The sequence below is a fragment of the Lutjanus erythropterus genome, chromosome 9, assembly GCF_056507025.1.
Source record: "Lutjanus erythropterus isolate fLutEry1 chromosome 9, fLutEry1.hap2, whole genome shotgun sequence".
Classification (NCBI taxonomy): Eukaryota; Metazoa; Chordata; class Actinopteri; order Lutjaniformes; family Lutjanidae; genus Lutjanus; species Lutjanus erythropterus.
Window position 1 is genome coordinate 41,829,547 of NC_139325.1, and position 18,823 is coordinate 41,848,369.

The 18,823-nt window shown below is 40.1% G+C and overlaps 1 protein-coding gene across 4 annotated transcripts; it reads right to left on the reverse strand.

Annotated features, from left to right (window-relative positions):
- Nucleotides 1–1,759: 1,759 nt before the first annotated feature.
- brd2b (bromodomain containing 2b) lies at nucleotides 1,760–17,980 on the reverse strand. 4 transcript variants are annotated; one of them, XM_084727640.1, is made up of 12 exons: nucleotides 17,854–17,980; nucleotides 14,005–14,293; nucleotides 13,652–13,789; nucleotides 11,727–11,868; nucleotides 11,346–11,509; nucleotides 7,765–8,262; nucleotides 6,632–6,760; nucleotides 6,288–6,521; nucleotides 5,918–6,171; nucleotides 5,442–5,758; nucleotides 2,941–3,069; nucleotides 1,760–2,779 (listed from the first exon to the last, which is right to left on the reverse strand). In XM_084727640.1, the coding sequence occupies exons 1-12, from the start codon at nucleotides 17,883–17,885 to the stop codon at nucleotides 2,649–2,651; spliced, it is 2,457 nt and encodes an 818-aa protein (XP_084583766.1). In that variant the 5' UTR covers nucleotides 17,886–17,980; the 3' UTR covers nucleotides 1,760–2,648. The 4 variants fall into 4 exon arrangements, with proteins under 4 accessions (XP_084583766.1, XP_084583765.1, XP_084583764.1 ...); XM_084727639.1 differs by having other exon boundaries at nucleotides 2,941–3,066; nucleotides 6,276–6,521; XM_084727638.1 differs by having other exon boundaries at nucleotides 6,276–6,521.
- Nucleotides 17,981–18,823: the final 843 nt, after the last annotated feature.

Here is an 18,823-nt window from a genome sequence, read left to right on the forward strand (position 1 = left end):
CAGATGACCTTGACGATTAAACTAGTTAAAGAATTTTTAGTCTATGCCAATTAATTTTCAAGATAAGTGCAAAAACATAAACTAGTTTGCTATAGTGCCACCTTGAGTTTTTTTGCCTGAGAAGTGGTTGGAATTTGTAACCCACCTGCCAGTTTTCACTGCACAAACACTTTTAGCGGAGAAAAATTAGAAGAAAGAGAATAAGAACAAAAACAATAGGGGTGCACAGCAAGTGATCCTGTCTGGACTCCTAAATATCACGCTCCCACTGATCCCAAACAGCCAGACAGCACTCAAAACTCTTTCTACAGAAGAGAATATTTTAATAAACACACTTGTCAAATGAAAGGTATGCTTCTGAGAGGCAACAACCTGCTTGACCAGTGGCAGCGACGCTTGTGTGAAACAACTAAGACAGTTAACTGGAATGAGAAATAACAGCAGGTAAAAAAAAGGAAAAGGAAAAAAGGTAACTGAAAAAAAATGAAAGACTGAACAGCAGAAATACGATAGTTTGTGCAACAGCAAATACAGTTTAAGTATATACAAGCATATATTCTTTCACTGAACATTCAACAACAGCTTCAACTATGTGTGGACTATGAGGACTTTGTCTCTTTATGTCTAAATAAAGATGATCTTTAATTTATATGTAGCTTCATTCAGTCAACACCATTTTGTTCCAGTGCCGAGCAGATTCCTTCGTTGAGTTTTCAAGTGCTATAAACGTCTTCAAGAAACTAACGCAATACTTCACATGTTAAGGAGAATAATGTGGAAATTAGAAACCTGCACTATAAGAATAAGAATAATGGGATAACATTCAGCAGGCTGTGTTCAGCTCTGAAGAAACAGATGCACACTTCAGTTACTGTTTGATGAAATATTGACAACAATATCAAAGCTGAACAGTAAGAAGTGGTTTCAAAATACTGAAGACATTACTTCAATTAGTGTTATATTCATAAGACTAGTCTGTCTTAAAATGGCTGGTGGGCTTTTAGGAAAACAGTGCAGCCATCAAAATCAATACAAACTGAATGATTGTGTTACTTAATTGCAAACTCTGTAATTACAGTGTGTTATGCAATTTCTATATTGTACTACTGTACTACTTGTACTAAACCCACATGGTTTAAAAAAAACAATCAAACAAGAACTACAGGCTGTATAACAGATTTAACTGTGAAAACAATGTGTGTAAACATAAACGAGAGATGATCCAGAACTCAAACTGTAACAAACTTCAAACTTTGGCCTCTGTTTATCTTCCATTTTCAGGTCAGTTTTTATTTACTGCTCAACAGTTCTCAGACCAGTGAGCGAGAGAAGGAATAAGAGCTCCTTAACAATACTGAATTTTTTTTTGCTATTAAAGGGTAACTAGGATTATTTAACGTGGGTTGCACAAGATATTCATCAATAGTCAGTGTATTAACTATAGTAGATGCTTGTTGGCATAACCCCCCGTTTGGAGAAGCAGACAGACGTACTACTACAGAAGCTGCAGACGGGGTCAACAACAAAAGGTATTTTAGCCAATTAAAAAAAAGGTTCACCTTAAATAAATAAACAAACTACTGTTATATGAGCCAAAGGTCGCACAAATATCACGCTCCAAACCAACCAAGTTCCATGTGAGAAATCAGTGATTTTACCTTGATCTGTTAGTTACTTTGGTGAATCCACACTGTCCATTTAAAACACCAAAAGTCACACAATAACACAAACAATCTAACAGATCTAGTAACAGTAACCCTGCAACTCCTGTGTTCTGCGAGGTAAAACGGCTGATTTCACCCACGAGTTTGGTTGGTTTGGAGAGAGTGATATTGGAAAATATTCTAAATATAGCAAAAACTTAAACAGATATTGATTATTTCTTAGGCTGACCTTTCTTAAGTGGCTAAATTAATCTGTCCACAGCAGTGCAGTGCTTAGCCTCTGTGCTGTTTCCCATATCTGCTCCTTCAAACTGGGGGCGTGCCGTCCGCCATCTATTGTAGTTAGTACCCTGACTACGGATTAGTACTTCATACAACCCTGCAAAATAATCCCAACAATGCCTTTAGCAATCTGGATGATTAAGGCTGAGTCCGGGGGTTGATCTAAAAATGAAGCGTGGCAGAAGGCCATTTGTTAGAAAAGCATGTCTTGTGACCAAAAAGGTTGCTGGTTCAAATTCCAGTAATGTCCGAGGAAACGTGGGTGAAGAAAACAAATAAATAAACACTCTTACATTCCCTCACCACTGAGGACACAGCGTAAGGCCAGCCAAAGCAGATCTGGACTAAGGCCCGTCTTTCCACATCCTTTTTTTTTTTTTTTTTTTTTATTACTCCGCTTCCCTCTTTGGGGGATCACCATAAAATTCTTCTTTATAAAAGAAACATAAATTTTTACAAGTATTTACAAAGGGGATGAAGGGGAAACCAAGGCATTTAGTGTTTGGGATCTACAATTATCCACAGAGACGTTTCACATCCCTCAGTCCCACATTCAAAACATTTTAGGAGTCCACTTGGAGTGGTTTTTGCCGTGGTATCTAATATCTCAGCCCACTACTGTTTCAGGGTGTGTTGTGTCCTGGGCCAGCCCAAGTCCCTGAGTTATTAGTGTTTTCTCTCTCTTAGCCACAGCTAAGGATCTCAACCAGAGTCTGAATCACTGGTATCTGAGGACGAAGATGAAGAGGAGGACGACGATGAGTCAGAGCTGGAGCTACTGCCACTGAGGCGTGAGGGCTGGGTGTGAGTCTCTACAGTGCTGGGCTTCTCCACTGCCGAGGGAACAGTAAGAAAATAAGTAAGAGTTTTACGGACATACCAGGTACAGATGAAGACAGCTATTAATGCACTGCAGGGGAAAAAATATGAAAGAAAAACAATAATAAACATCCAAACATTAGATGTGGTGTGAAATGGTGACACGCGAGCTCACCTTTAGGTTTCGTTGGTTTCTTTACAGAATTGAGTTGCCCACTGACATCTTGCAGCCTCCTCTCCAGCTCCCTCCTCTTCTCAAGAGTCAGCTCCTCTTTGGACTTGCCAATACTGCCTTTCTTTGCTGCTGTACATAAAAAGATGATAAAAACTTGTTACAGATCTGGAGTGGCCTTTGTTTTAGTGTACTGGTGTGAATGAGTTGTAGTTAGGTGTTTTTGGGAGGAGAGTGGTCTGGGAATAGAAAATACTCCAAAGGCAGAGGTTTGATTTAGTGTCTAAATAACTTATATGTGTTGTGGATACTTTTCACACAAATAACCAGAGACAATAAGACTTGAATGTAGCTGTCAGCTGTAACAAACAAGAGTGGCAGATCAACACACATTAAACAAATTCAACCAACTCTGTGGTGAAGAAAATAACTCTCTGCTCCGTCTGTTCACTTCAGAAACTCTGCATCAGTTCTGCATGTTGGACAGCGATGGCTTTCACGGAGCTAACGCTGCAGCAGAGAGGCTGCTCTACATCGCTGGAGACACAAACTTAATAACAACACACACAACGTGGCACTCCGCCTTGCCCCCATTATTGTTTTTCCTCACACAGGCAGAAACAGAATTAATCTCTCAAATTAATAACTTCATTAATTACTGAAATTAACTTTTTTAAAATAAAAAGCTGCAGACTATTAAATTGCCAGTGTTTCATCTTTTCATATTGGATTCCAGGGAAACCGGAGCGAGAAAAAAAAAGAAAAATCGTGCCCCCTTTTCTATTCATTCAGTCAAAAATAAGTTCTGAATCAAATTGGACACAAAGATTCCCACCCCAAAATATAACATGTGCGTCGTGTTACCTCTTTAGTTTTGGTGAGGATGGTTGAACGTGAGCAGCTGCAGATGAGTACAATACAACTGGCACCCCATAATTTAAAAGCTTAATATTTTGATGCACAAAGATGAATCGATAATCGTTTTATCATTGAATCATAGCCCTCGGAAGTGAAATTGAATCAAATTGTGAGGTACCAAGAGATTCCCGCCCCTGAATTGGAACATCAAGACTTCCTGCCAGGAATTCTGGAGGTAGCGTGGGCCAAATTTAATCAACCTTAAGTAATGGGATGTAGCTATGTCATGCCTCAGTGACCAACTACTCACTACATCAGTTCTATTTGGGCGAGACCATAAGAGCTGTACCTTCATTCTGCAGCTTGGCTTTCTGAGTATCAGACTTGGCTCTTTCTTCCAACGTGTTGCAAAAATGTTCCCCAATAAATTCATCATTGGTTCAGTATTAGCTTAGCTTGTACAGAATTTAATGTGGGAAACTTATTGTGGCTTCATGACATGACCCAACATTACACAAATTTCCATGAAATGTCATTGATTACATAACAATCATGCGTCAAGCACTGTGCCGCCATAAACGTACCCCCAGCTTTCTACTCTTGACCTCAAGGAGCTTTTCAGAGTGTTAAGTAAGGAGAAAAACTATCCCTTCAGTCACAGAGACACACAGGGGGGAGAGATGAATAAAAGATGTGGGTTTAGTGCATTTACTGGCTGAGAAAACAACATTAAATGGCTGTCAATTTGGTGGAATATTTTGATATCAAATTTAGATTTCCCCCTGACTGGATTTACTAAATAAATAAAAATATACCCCAAGTGTAGTTCTGTTCCTCTGCATAATATTGTTAAAATGCAACCAGACAGCCTGACTTGTCTGTTCTCATTTTGTTGGCTTTCCGTCTGCGTTTGTCAGATTCTGTCCCTCGTCCTTTTCGTATCGCTGTCTTGATGGTTCTGTCTAAGTCCTCTTGGTCGTAATGTGATTAAATGTTGTTGTTTTAATGGACTAATGTGTAGGATTTAGTGGTTTCTCACAGTGAGCTGGAAGATAGCAAACACCTCTTCTCATTTTCCATGTAGGAGAACTTATGTTGGCCACAAATCTCATGCAAAACATGAAAGGCTGTTTTTAGAGCCAGTATTTGGTTTTTCTGTTCTGGCCTGCTGTGGAAACAAGGCAGTGCAATATAGCAGACTCTGTTGTAGAAGACCCACACCCTCCACTTTCATTCTAAACGATTATTTTCTTATTTTCAGGTTAATATACATAAATATTATACTCCGTTTCTGCCATCTGCTTCACATTCATGTCTGTCTTCCTGTTACAATTTTACATGTACATTATAATTGCCAATTCAACATCTGGCCAAGGCACAACAGTTGAAAATATCTTCTTTGCCAACACCGGTGTATTAATAGTGATGTTGATCAATATACAAAGTACAAATAAAATAGCCTGGAGGCTGGCAGGTCTGCGCTCTGTGTTAACCAGCTGAGACGCACCAAAAAGTCATGTGTCAATCATTGGAGACTCTCATAAATAAAATTCTATAATGGCTTACTGCTGAGTCTTAAATAATAACTTTTCAGTAAGATGTCATTAAACCAGAATATGCAGGTATTTGGACAACGGATACATCACCTTGTTCACCGTAAGGCTTACGGGGCTTCTTCCTCAGACAGGTCATGACGTAGCGCTCCAGCTCTTTCAGAGTCGATGGCTTCAGTGTTTCAAAGTCAATCTCAATCTCCTCGGGGTTGGTGTCCCTCAGTGAAGGTTCCCTTGACTGAATGATGTGGACCACGCGACCCAGCTTCTCCCCCGGCAGCTTGTTGATGTCGAGGCTCAGCTGGCGCTTCTCGTCGTACGACATGGGCACGATCTCCTCCTCTTCCTCTGAGTCATAGTGTGGCAGCATGGAAGGGGCCACTGGGGGGTAGAACGGTTTCTTTGTGGACCTGAGGAGTCATCAGAAAGTGATACAGTGAAAACAAAAGTTCATATTATCAGCTGCTTGATATTCTGAAAACACGTAATTAAAGATAGAAGATCATGTTTATTTTACTTTTATCTTGCGATGCTTTAAAAACAATGATATTAATCATTTTACTACTAACTTGCTGTTCTTGTTACTCTTCTTCCCCTGGTTTTTCTTGACCTGGGAGCCACCTGCTCTGGCAGACTTGCTTTTCAGTATCTTGCCAGGCATTTTCCATTCCTCAGAGCCAGCTCTGCTTCTGCCACCTCGACTTCTCTTCTCCAGCTTCTTCTTTTTCTTCTTCTCCTTTTTGTCCTTCTTCTCTTTCTTCTTCTTGGGTTTGATGATGGGGCCTTGGGAGAGAGCAGCCAGCTGCTCGTGCACGGCTCGGAGCTGTTAAGAAAATTCAATTTGAAAATTTGGCTTTGTGAAGACCGTTTCCAAATGATACTTGTCTTAATAAACACACCTGGATAAATAAAATATACCGGTCTTACTTGTGTGCACACCTGGTCCTGTAACTCAGCCAAGCGATGTGCCCGCTCTTCCTCACTGTCTGAGTTGGGGCTGCTCTCGCTCTCTTCACTCTCGCTGCTGGGCTCACTCTCAGAGGTGGAGGAAGAAGACGAGGAGGAGGAGGAAGAGGAGGAGGACGAGGATGTGGGATGGCCACTCATTGACATGGTTGTGTGATCCATATGTGGTTCATCTGGCATCTTGGCAAAACGGAACTCAAATACATCCTATAAAAAACCCCAAACCAAAGAGTAAGACGGGGGGCGGGAGTAAAGAAAGTTTCCTGCACTTTCATTTCAGTCTGAACTGAAGAGCAGAATTAGACAGCCAGGCTCACCTGCAGCTTTCGTGCCATGCCTACAACATCATGGTCAGGTGGGTTGTACTTGTAGCAGTTGGAGAACATGAGTCTGACATCGCTGGCAAACTGTTGAGCCTCCCTGTATTCACGACAGTCCATCTTCCTCTAATGAAGAGTTAGGAAAGGACAAATTTAATGCCTCAACTGGCCTTTTTGGTTCATCAAATTAGTATTGTGGTTTTTTTTTCAGATTTCTTAAAGGGATAGTTCGAACTTTTTTGAAGTGGGGTTGTATGAGGTATTTAGTGTATTACTGACAGTAGGTGGCGATTAGCACATCCCCAGTTGGGAGACGCAGCAGCAGCACCAACAAAGGAAACTAAGCAATGCTATATTAGTTTAGGTTTACACTATCTATTGAATATTTTCACCTCTGCCATTATATATGCCAAATATTCCTCTCTTTCTCTCCAGAGCCACCAGACTCTTTTGGCAAAAATCAGTAATTGCACCTCACAGAACACGGGAGATTCTCATCTGCCGTTACCTTAATCAGTTAGTTTGTTTGTGTTACTGTGTGACTTTGGGGTTTTCCAGGGATATTTTGGATTCACTTAAGTCACACAAAAAAAACTGACTGACTGATTCAGGCAGCGGCAGACAGAAACATCCAGGTTCTGTGAAGTAAAATAGCTGTTCTTGCAAAAGAAATCTGGTTGCTTTGCACAGAGCGTTACAGCAGTTTCCCATCAGAGAAGGCTGTCAAACAGCAGAGAAAATATTTTATAGCATACTGTAAACTAACTGGGGGGGGGGGGCGTTATGTACTGCTGACCCTGTCCACAGCAGTACATTTCTTAGCTTTCTACATTCCTGCTCCCCCAAACTGGGGACATGTTGACTGCCATCTACTGTAGACAAGATACTGACTATGGATAAGTACCTCATACAGTCCCACTACAAAAGAATCTAATCTTGCAATGTAGAATATATTGCAGATTTTCAGCCCTAGTGCTTCCTTCTGTGTGCCATCAGTGTGTTAAAAGGAGATTCCAACATATAAAGATCTGAAACAACATTAACTTTACTACTGATTACTATGTAATCCATAACACTGAGTATACTGATTGTCTATTATTTCTACGAGATAAAAGCATATGAGAAGTCACCTTGATGGTGCTGAGGTCCATGGGACACTTAATAATATCATGGTAGTCATGAAGTCCCAGCGCAGCAGCATCCACAGGTATGTAGAAGGGCCAGGCGTACGCTGCGTGTTTCTTTGACAACATCTCCTTCAGCAGCCCGCTGCAGTACCTCAACTGAGGGCTTAGTTTGCCCTTCCTTGATGGCTGAGGCTGGACAGAATCAGGCAAGTCCTTCTTTGGGGGTTTGATGGGGCGTCCGCTGCCAACTCTGCGTCCAGTGCCTGCCATCATTGGCTGGAGCAGAACGGGACCTCCGGGGCTCCTGACCAGCCCCATCCCGGGGGGGGTCTCCAAGCTCATGCCCCCCATGGAGGAGATGGTGTGCATGGAGGTGTCGTGGACTTGGCCTCCGTGGCCTCCTTTCCCCAAGCCCACCATGTGCGTTGCTCCTGACATGCCTACAGTCAAACCCATGGTGGAGGGGGTGGTGGTGTCCGCCTTACGTTTCACACCTTTTTTCTAGAAACAAGGAGGTTGGAAGTTATTATGAAGGGTTCAACATTTTTTCCCCTTGTCCATCCGGGCAAGTGGTTCAGAAATCTACTTGCCCAAAGCTAGTCTATACTTACAAATTGTTATATTTATTAGGGGCTATCAAATAACAACAAAGACTAAAGCTAATCATCATGTTTATTTTAAGGCTGCAACATCTAAAAAATGTAAATAATAATAGTACAAAATATCCACCCCAGTTTCACCAAACACCAAACTTGGAGAAAGGAATCGAGTCTTTATTCAGACTCATTGCCCTGAATATATGGCTGACATCTGTGAGTCTCGCTAATGGGATAAAGTTTATTGACAAAGGACCGTTTTCAACCCAGTGGGATTCATCCAAACATCACTGGATCCAGACTACTCAAGGTGAACTTATTTCATGTTCTTGGGATGTCCAACCAAAACAAGAATGCACAGATAAGAGCCAAGGACAAGAACAGCACACAGAGACAGACAGCCTAGATCCCTCCCACTTCACTTGGCCCTTTGGTCCAGGTCACCCAAGGCATCCAGAGGATGGCCCTTTCCCAGTCAGGGATCCAACAACCCTCCCCCGCTCCACCACACTCACCACTCAAGGAGTTAGTTAAAGCTGCCACGCTAAAGCTCAGTCAAATTGACGAACTAATCCACAGCAGCCACAGACATCATCACTCAGGTCATCATCACTCAGACCCCATGGCGCTTCCTTAAACATACCAGCGATCTTGAACAGCTGGTGGCATGGTCAAACACATCTTGAAATAGAAAAGAATTAGCCAAGAGCATCTCCAAGGTCTGTCATTCCGGTTTTGTCCAGCATCAGGAAGAACAATGTGAAAAACACTTCTAATTTGACCCCAGTTATGCATAAGCGTGTCAGACAATGCCAATAGTACACTAAACTTAGCTTTACTAAATACCAGGCCTCCGGCTGGCAAGTTACTATTAATTTGTGATTTTATTATCAAGAAAAACCTCGATTTTATGTTTTTAACTGAAACTTGGTTAAATGAAAAGAATAAAAAGTAACGGTTCAGAATCAGCTCCCCAAACTAAGGTTGGGGTGACTGATGTCGCCCTGTAAGATCACTACTGCGTTTTCTTTAAAATTACAACAGAGGTAATCAGAAAGCGCTATATCAATGAAAACACCTGTACACTATTCACCCAGGATTTTACACCCACAGTTAAAATTTTAAGTTCTAAGTTTATGAATGTTATCGACACTGTTGCCTCCATGAAGGTTGAAGTTGTCTCTGGTAAGAAAAAAGCACCATGGAGGAATGCCACACTGGTAAAAGTTCAAAAAAGAGAATGTAGAGAAGCAGAACACAGGTAGCAAAAAACAAACTCCAGTTTCATTATGACACCTATAAGGAGAGACTTCACATCTATAACTTGGAGCTAAAAAGAGCAAGGCAGTCTTTTCTCTAAGATAATGAACAAAAATAAAAAATAATGTGCAGACCTTATTCACTGATGTCCACAGACTGACAAACTCATCAGCATCAGTCCCTCCTGAACTGCGATCTACCAAAGCACGCAACAACTTCTTTTTTTCACAGATACATTTTTAAAGATAAGACAAACAGTCTGTTACTCCAACACAATGGCTATATCACCTCATAAGGCTACTGCAGTTTATTTGGCACTTTCTCATCCCTTATATTATGTAGCTTTGACAGATGCCCACTACCTGCTGCCTTGACACTCTGCCTACAAGCTTCTTAAAAGATGTTTTGTAACTGCAGAGCAACAGATATACTACAGATAGTCAACAGTTCTCTTCAGTCTGGATTTCGAGCACACCACAGCACTGAGACTGCACTTATAAAAGTTTTAAATGACATTCATCTGAGCAGTGATGCGTCAAAGATTTCAGTTTTGTTTTACTTGACCTCAGTGCTACATTCGATGCAGTTGACCACAAGATACTGCTTGACAGACTAGAAAAGTAAGTGGGACTTCCTTTGTGTCAAGTTACTCAAGGGTTCATTCAACATCTAAATGCTCCTTCTTGCTCAGATTATGGAATATCATGTCATCTCCTACCATACTTATGCAGATGACACAAAACTCTAGATAGCAATGTCACCACATGACTACAATCCCCTACATTTGCTAAATAAGTGAACTGAAGAAATCAATAAGTGGATGTGCCAGAATTTTCTGACACTAAAATCTACAAATCAAGCAAGAAATCTTGGTGTAGTTCACTTACTCAGACCTACATTTCAATAGTCACATAGACCATTACTAAATCAGCCTACTTCCACAATAAAACACATATCAAGAATTAAAGGATTTCTGTCTAAACACGATACAGAAAAACTTGTTCATGCTTTCATTTTCAGCAGGCTGGACTACATTAATGCCAGAGTCCTCCAACAGCACCAAAAAAGCAGAACATATTACACCAGTGCTTAAATCACTGCATTGGCTTCCTGTGTGTCAAAGAATAGACTTTATAATCCTGTTACTTGTCTATAAAGCACTAAATGGTCTTTATTACTCGTATGTAATGAAGCACCCAGACCCCTCAGATCATCTGGAACAGGTTTACTCAGTGTTCCCTGGATCAAAACCAAGCAAGGTGAAGCAGCCTTTAGTATCTATGCTCCTCACCTGTGGAACAAACTTCCTGAATTCCTTAGGCTGCATGAAACTGTCAGCTCATCTTAACCAGGGCTTAAAACAATTAATGTTTTCTGCTGCCCTCCAGTAAAGTAAATTCTTGTTAAGATAATCTGTACCTAATGTTCTTATATTTGTTTGCCATCACCTTTGAAATGCAATTTAATTTTATTCTTATGATCTCAAATGCAGTTTTAATATTCCTTTAATGTTTTATTTGAATGTATTTCTATGCTCCTATCTACAAGTGTTTGATAGTCACATTTGAGACATTATTACAATATCTGCCAAAAATTTTTTTACTCTCCAATATCATTATCTACCTCCAAAAATCCAGTATTAGTTTGGCTCTACAGGCATAACTGTCACTTGTGTGCAACAACAGACAATCACTTAATTGTCATTATTATGTTTTGTATTTTTTTTACCTTGGTTGTGGGCTGTGTGGGGGGCAGGCCCATGATGTTGGCTGGAGGCAGGCTTTTGGTCAGCACAGTCTGTGGAGAGTTGGCCAGCATCGACTCCCCAGTGTCCGAAGAGGAAGGCGAATAGGCTGATTGGGACACCGCTGGCACCTGCTGAGCCCTTGATGCTGAGAGACATACAATATTCAACTTTAGTCACAGAACACAGCTAAAGAATGACAGGTGAAAAAAGTCTCAATCATTTAGAAGAAGCCTTTTATCGCGTGTGAAGTGTGGCTTTTTAAAAAGATTGTGGTATGTGGTATGTTTCTGCAACAAGAAGACATTTTGTATAATTGCTGAACAAATTCATTCTAATCCTGTAAGACCATGTCACAAACTCACCAGATTTGCGACCTCTTCCCCTGCTGTTCTTGCTCCGAGGAGCTGGAGGAGGCAGCTCAACCTCTTCCTGGGGCATCTGGGCCACCTTTTGGAGGAAGATCTTCTCTAAGGACTGGGCCATCAGCACAATGTCATCTGTGGGCTAGCCAAGAAAACAATTTATTAACACGTGAGCAGCCTGCAAGGAGCCATAACAGTAAAAACGTGTTCTTGGTACAGATTTTAAATTGCAATAAATCAATTTAATTTACAGTTTAATGATTAGCTGATTAATTCATCATCAACACCTGGTTGACACATCTGTGAAGATTCTCAGTCATCCAGGTCATGGTATTTGGTATGAGCTATCGTAGGCAGCTGGACTTTAAACTTGAGGTTCTTGAAGATGTTCTACATCTCATCCAATAGGCTTCTTCAGTTCTTACCAACTAATGGGAGCTCCCCAGATGTTCCCCATTACACAATTAGAATGGAACAAGCCTATTGGATGAGTGGTGAAAAGTCTGCAAAAACCCAAGTCCAGTTGCTCACAATAGCCCCTAGACAATTTGGTTGACACAACTTAACAAATCCTTCCACCTTGTTCATCATTCAAGTATTTTATAAATTATATGAATAAAATAAAAAAGTATAGTTAAAAAATAGCAATAAAGGGATAAAAGTGATGGTGAAAATGATCTTTTGTGTCATCCTTATATGCAAAAACAAGATCAATATTTATCCTACCACGTTGACAACCTTGGCCATGACAAGTGATTTAGACACTGTCAAAGTGTTGTGTTGTCTACATCTCCAGAGCAGCTGTTTTCATTTGTTAAAATGATTTAGTAATGGATCTACACTAAATTTTCCAGACGCACCACCATGTTTCCCAGCAGTTGCATGCTGTAGTCATTTGTTTTCCTGTCAACTCAATATTTTCCTTTTCCCTCATGCCTCATCAATTTTCCCTCTTGCCTATAAGTTATTCCATATCACACATACAATACAGGTCAGCACATGTTCTGTTGCATGGGATAGCAGAATATCCAAAACAAGTTTCTGTTTGCAAAGCATTGGATGGGAAAGTTAGCTTTTCATGGGAAAGTTACATTTAAGTTTTTAAAGATTATGAATGTCATTTAAAACCTATTTCACGCTCATACTGAGGAGTTCCAGAACATTAGTGCTGAGGTCGTGCTGGGGCTGGACTTTGGACCAAGGTGCTCCTGATGTGAATACAGAACAATACTGGGTGATGGCAACGTTTGCTGTTGGCTATTTATGGCAACTTTATGTTTTTCTGACTTCCTATGTGACTCTGCCTTTACACAAAAAGTTCCTAATTTGAGTTTTCTTGCACAAGGTGCAGCAGGCTTCAAAATCTGTTATTTAACACGCTCAACCGAGCACTAAATGTGCTAATCTCAAGCCAGATCTAGCTGAACTTGTTAGATGAAAGTAAACTAAATGAAACTATTTGAATTTATTACTTAAAAAAGCAGCATTTTGTATGAGAAGATATGCCATGTTAGCCCACACATCACGTTGCAACACTCTTGCTGGTTGTGCTCCAATAAATTCTGACCAGACTGAACAGTTTGCATTAATGGCTATTGGTTTCCCTGTTGGTTTCTGTTTGTACTGAAGTTGCTACCATCTAATCAATACATTTTTTTTCCCAAAAACACATTTTAAAACCCATTTAAAAGCGAGACTTAAGTTCATGAAACGTTATAAAACTAATGTTAACTTCCCCAATCCATTCTTATCCTTATTAAGACATCTTGAAACATTTTAAGGTCCAAAAATAGACTTTTAAGGACCGGCAGATACCCATTATTAAATGTAATCAGTAGTGTGGAGCCATTTTATTGATGAAAAAGAGAAATTAGAATGGACAAAAACATGATGGATAAATCTCTGTTTTTTACCTTTTAACCTACCTTGTTGTAGATGTAGCAGTTGGTGAACATTGTGTTGAAGTCCTGTATGCACTCACTTGCACTGCGGTAGAAGTTGTTCTCCAGACGCTTTTTGATGGTGCCCATGTCCATGGGTTGTTTGATAATTTTATGGTAATCCTGAAAAAGACAGAATGATCAACAGGGGAATGATAAAAAAAAAAATAGAAAAAATGAAACCACAACTTGTGAAGCATGTTGAACATTTCAAATTTACAAAATTTAACAGAAGGAGCATCCAGTACTCAAACATCTGAGCCAAAGCACAACCATGAGCTGCAGAAAAATAAATAAAAGTGAAAGTATAAAGTGAAAGTCTCTTTGTTGAGTCTCACCGGCAGGTTGAGCCTGTAGGCATCCACAGGCTCGTGGAAAGGCCAGGCAAAGTGATGTCTCCACAGACATTTCATCAGAGTCCTCTGGAGAAACTGCAGCTGGTTGGTCATGCGGCCTGGGCGGCTGGGATCTTTCACCGGAGGCTGGGGTGGGACAGGGGGCCCCTGGGGCATCGTGTGTGGCAGAGATGGGCTCTCAAAGTCCTCGTACAGCAAGGAGGGCTTGCGAATGCGTTTGCCCGAGCTGGTGTGTTGGTCCATGCTGCCACCTGACAAAAGCACCAGAGAGCTGGAGCGGAGAAGACAGAAAGAGGATGGGACCAAGAGAATGCCAAAAGAATTTTTATTTGATGAGAAAGAAGCAATAAACGTGGAGATAATGAAAGTACAAACATAATTTCTTTACACTATGATTTAGAAAAAAAAAATCAATAAAAAGGGAGACCAGTTAACCTATTTCTGTGTGGGAATACAAACACACACACGCACAAGGAAACTGTACTTTTAAGCTGAATATGCTGTATGCCCTTTGCCTCCCTTATTGATGCAGCCATTGATCTGCTATCCACTCCCATGAATGCATGCACTCATGGAAAACCTGCTGAAAAAGTGCAGCCTATACATGCTTCATTCATGTAAGCCATGACCAGTGAAGCTATGGTTCTGCCCTCCTGTCAGCTAACCGTCATCGAGGGAACCAGGACTCTATCAATAGGCTGTTACTTTTAGCACTTTCATGGGAACTGCTATCGCATGGGTGCCCACTATCTAAAAAACAAACACTCACTTGTAGAGAGGCTGGGTGATAAGACCCCAAAATCTCTGTGATATATTATCACATTTAGCTCCACATAAATAAAAGACACATGTTTGAATTATGGGAAAGATAGCACTAATTCCAAGCTTTAAAACTGAAGTCAAATTAAATGTCTCACACTATCATAATATTGAAAATAAATAGTTACCTTAAATCATTTCTCAACAGTCACTATTTTCAACGAGATGGTTTTATTCTATGCAGTTGGTTACAGCCACTTGTACAATAATGATGTAATTTGCTTATGATCGCTTATAAATTGTAAGGACGCGCAGGACCGCCACACAACCACAACAAAATAATAGCATTGCACAGCAAAGAGCAATACATTAAGAATGTCTGAGGTTTTTTTAGCTTTTAAATGAAATAAAGAAATATCAATAAAGACAATAAAGAAATGCCTCAAAGACATAGGCTAAATGAACAAACATACTATGACACAAATGATAAATACTTAAATAATGAAAATGTGTTTTAAAAAAAAAAAAAGACCCAACACTGAGTCCTCCCTCCTGTAAGATTTTTTTTTTTACATTTACAAAGGAATGAAGGAATGAATGTCAGGAATACTCCTGTCAACGCCCTTCACTATGGTCTCAACATGGGCAGTTTGTCCCTGGGCACTACAGCTGCTCATGACTCCTCCAGTCACTATTAACAGTAGGTTCAAATGAACAAAAATTGACAAAATATCTAGTAGGAATTTATAGAGTAAAGAGATAGAAAACAATGCCTTGCAGCTCTCAAAATGCTCAACCACTCATGCATTTTCAGTATCATCTTGTGACTCAACACAGAAAAGTTTCCTCAGTTTTCTGAGATTTGGAGAACAATATTTATAGGCCATTGCATCTACAGCACTATAGTACATTATTATAATAACATCAAGTGTCAAGACACATTCTTCCTTAATCAAAAAGTGCAGCTTCTGCAATTTGGACATTGCACTGGTGGTCACATTATGGTAATGGAAATAATTTGATTAATTGTGCAGCCCTACAACAAAAAAATAATTTTAGTATTTGTTAAATACAAAGTGTTTGTTTTTGCTGCAACACAAACAGTTTGAGAAACAGTGTAGTTTGACAGTCAAAGTCAAGTCAAGTCAAATTCTATTTGTAGAGACCAATATCATCACAATTTGCCCCAAGGGGCTGTACAATGTTCAGTGTGTGACATCCCCTGTCCTGTAGACCATCAAAAGAGAAATGACAAACTGCCCCCAAAAAACTTTAAACTTGGAAAAAAATGGAAGAAACCTCAGGTGGAGCCACAAAAGAGGGATCCCATGCACAGAGCAGAACAGCAAAATCAAAAACAATACAGTATTTGAAGATAGAGGTTTTTTTGTAATATATAGATTTATAGTATATATGTGAAGAATGTAAGTCTGGGAGAAAGCCAAATATCTGGTGTCTGTGTCATCATGACAGACAAATGTCAGTTCATCCCAGAGAAAATGTAAGCTCTGCTTGCTAAAGAATCCTGCGAGGTTTATTTATTCTATGACAGTGATAGTCCACTTGCTGCCCACAAGCCCTCCGACCATTTTGTAATATACAGTGAAAATAAATTGATTGACACTGATTTTTTCCTCAGGAAGGAAGGACAGACATGTCAGTTTACTTTGAAAGGATGAATCAGGCTTTTGCACGAGGGCCTTTCATGCTGTGCAAAGTGCAGTAGGATCAGACGGTGAGCAATGTGGGGAAGACAACTATGAGATCAAAACCAGCAAATGCTGCACAGAAATGAGGATAATTCTGATCTCATGAATGCACATTTCATACTAACAACTAACTTAGCTTAAATGTACTGTTCATTCTGTCCCTGGTAGGAGCAGTTTATGTTTTTGCATTATATTTATGTATTATATTTGGTGACTGCATGATGGAATAACTTCCAGCTATGTTTAATGTTGTATAAACTCTTACCAAAGCATGTACAACTCATATATAATTGCAGTTATTAAATGCACTAAAATATCTAATTTATCTGCCAGTCCTTATAGAGGGCCCACAGATCAAAGCAAGTTAACTATCCCTACTCTCTGTGATCTATTGTTTTATTACTGACTAATAAAAATAATTCCATGTGACTAATGTGTCTTTGCTGTTTCAATCTACATTCAATCATATTTAGGTATTAGTACTTAACAGTAAAACACACAAACCATCTTAATTACTGAACCAAAACAAAGAAAGAAAAGCAATGACTCCTAGATTTACAATGCAACAGCTGGTGATCGCGTGGTTTGGACGCCCCGCCCTCCCTGTTTGTAAACACTGCCTCACAATGACAGAACCGGATGAGGGACAGCGACTTTCTGTCCAAACGAGCAGAATCACGAACTCTTTATTGAACGATACCGTCTTAGAAAAGGTTAACCTATTAACCCGTTAAACTATCTCAGTTATTTTGCCACAGCATACAACGTTAGACCTTTGTTCAGCGGCATAGGAGCTGTGGGCTGGAAGCTAAGCTAACAGCTAGCAGGCGTCACTGGACTCCATCAATGCCTGACAAATCGTATGGTTCATTTAGGGCTGCTACCTTTTCTATGAGCAACTGCTGTGTGTTAGAAGCACACAGGATACTGTCTGTATCAGCAGTTATCTCATATGATAGTAACATAAGCTGTGAGATTAGCGTTAGCAGGGTGCCTGAGCGATGAATGACCCGACTGACAGAAAGCCGGTGGGGAGCAGCCGGTGGGGCTGCAGCTGTCATTTGACTTCTTTGTGCCAGCTTCTTTGTGAAGCTAACAGCTAAGAGAGACGGCGAGTCTACAAACGTAGCTATAATTCAGTGAAGGTGAACGCTGAGGGAGTCGTACTGAGGTGGTCTGCTGTAAAAAGCTAACTAGCTAAATCAGTCTGTCTCAAGGCAACCGTTGGCTGACAAGCTAACGTTCGCTTCGTTAACAGTAAGCTAACGTTTTATGGTGACATTTAACGTTAATCCACCTTCTTAAGCTCCGCAAGCCTGATCAGTTTCATGTAGGTATCGAGCAAAATGACTGCGGACTGTACCTGTCGTGAGGCGGGTTGACGGCCGCTTCCATCGGGCTGAAGGCGGAGTGATCTTACAATCCAATTTTTCCACCACTGTTGACGCTGCACTTCCACTGAAACGCCACTGAGCAGCTCCGCAATGAAATGGCGCCTAAACGCTTCCGTTTGACCCTATATAAACCCACCACGTGGCAGTGTCGCGTGTTTCCTGTCATGTTCGGGGTGATTCTGCGCTCCCATTGGCTGCAACCACACGCCCGTCAAACGAAGCACACGCCCACCACTTCATGGTCGGTACATCTTGTTCTCTGTCATGTTTGAACACAATGGTAGCGAACAGCCGCTGACCTGCGTTGAAATGCTTCAGTTTTTAAGTCGAAATGTTTGCGATTACGGCTTTACGTTTCTAGAAGGATGTTGTGTCCGCAGGGATGCTGTTGTTGTGTGATTATGTTATCTGCAGTGGGTTATTGATGCAGTTCTTCTCTGCATTATTTTGGTACCTGTTAGTATTTAAAAATGAAAAGACAGGCTGTTTTTTCGTCATTTTCAAGTTGCTCAACTTTAACAATATATAAAGTTATAATATATAATATATATGTATATATATATATATGTATATATATATATATATATATATATATATATATATATATATATATATATATATATATATATATATATATATGTATGTATGTACTGAGAGTGACTGTTGTGTTTGTATTGTAATACCTATTCTGACCCTCTGAAATCTTGCCCCCGACAAATACCCCCCATATCATAATAAAGAAACCAAAACTAATGCAGAAGATAACGAAAACTAAACCAAAACTTAACATGTTTAAACAACAAAAACTAAATTGAAACAAGCAAACTCACTCTGCAGTATAACTGAAACAAAACTGAAAACAAAAAATAAAAACGAAATAAAAATTAAAAAAAACAAAAACAAATGAAAAGTACAAAATTCTAATGGACACATACTAAC

Excerpts from the sequence above, each read along its gene's own strand:
- brd2b (XM_084727638.1), bottom strand. The coding sequence starts at position 17,885 with ATGGAAGCGGCCGTCAACCCGCCTCACGACAG. Across the intron at positions 6,761-7,764 it reads TGGACCTCAGCACCATCAAG|AGGAAGATGGACTGTCGTGA; the intron begins GTGACTTCTCAT and ends ACTCTTCATTAG. Across the intron at positions 2,780-2,940 it reads GAAACCAACGAAACCTAAAG|TGGAGAAGCCCAGCACTGTA; the intron begins GTGAGCTCGCGT and ends TTCCCTCGGCAG.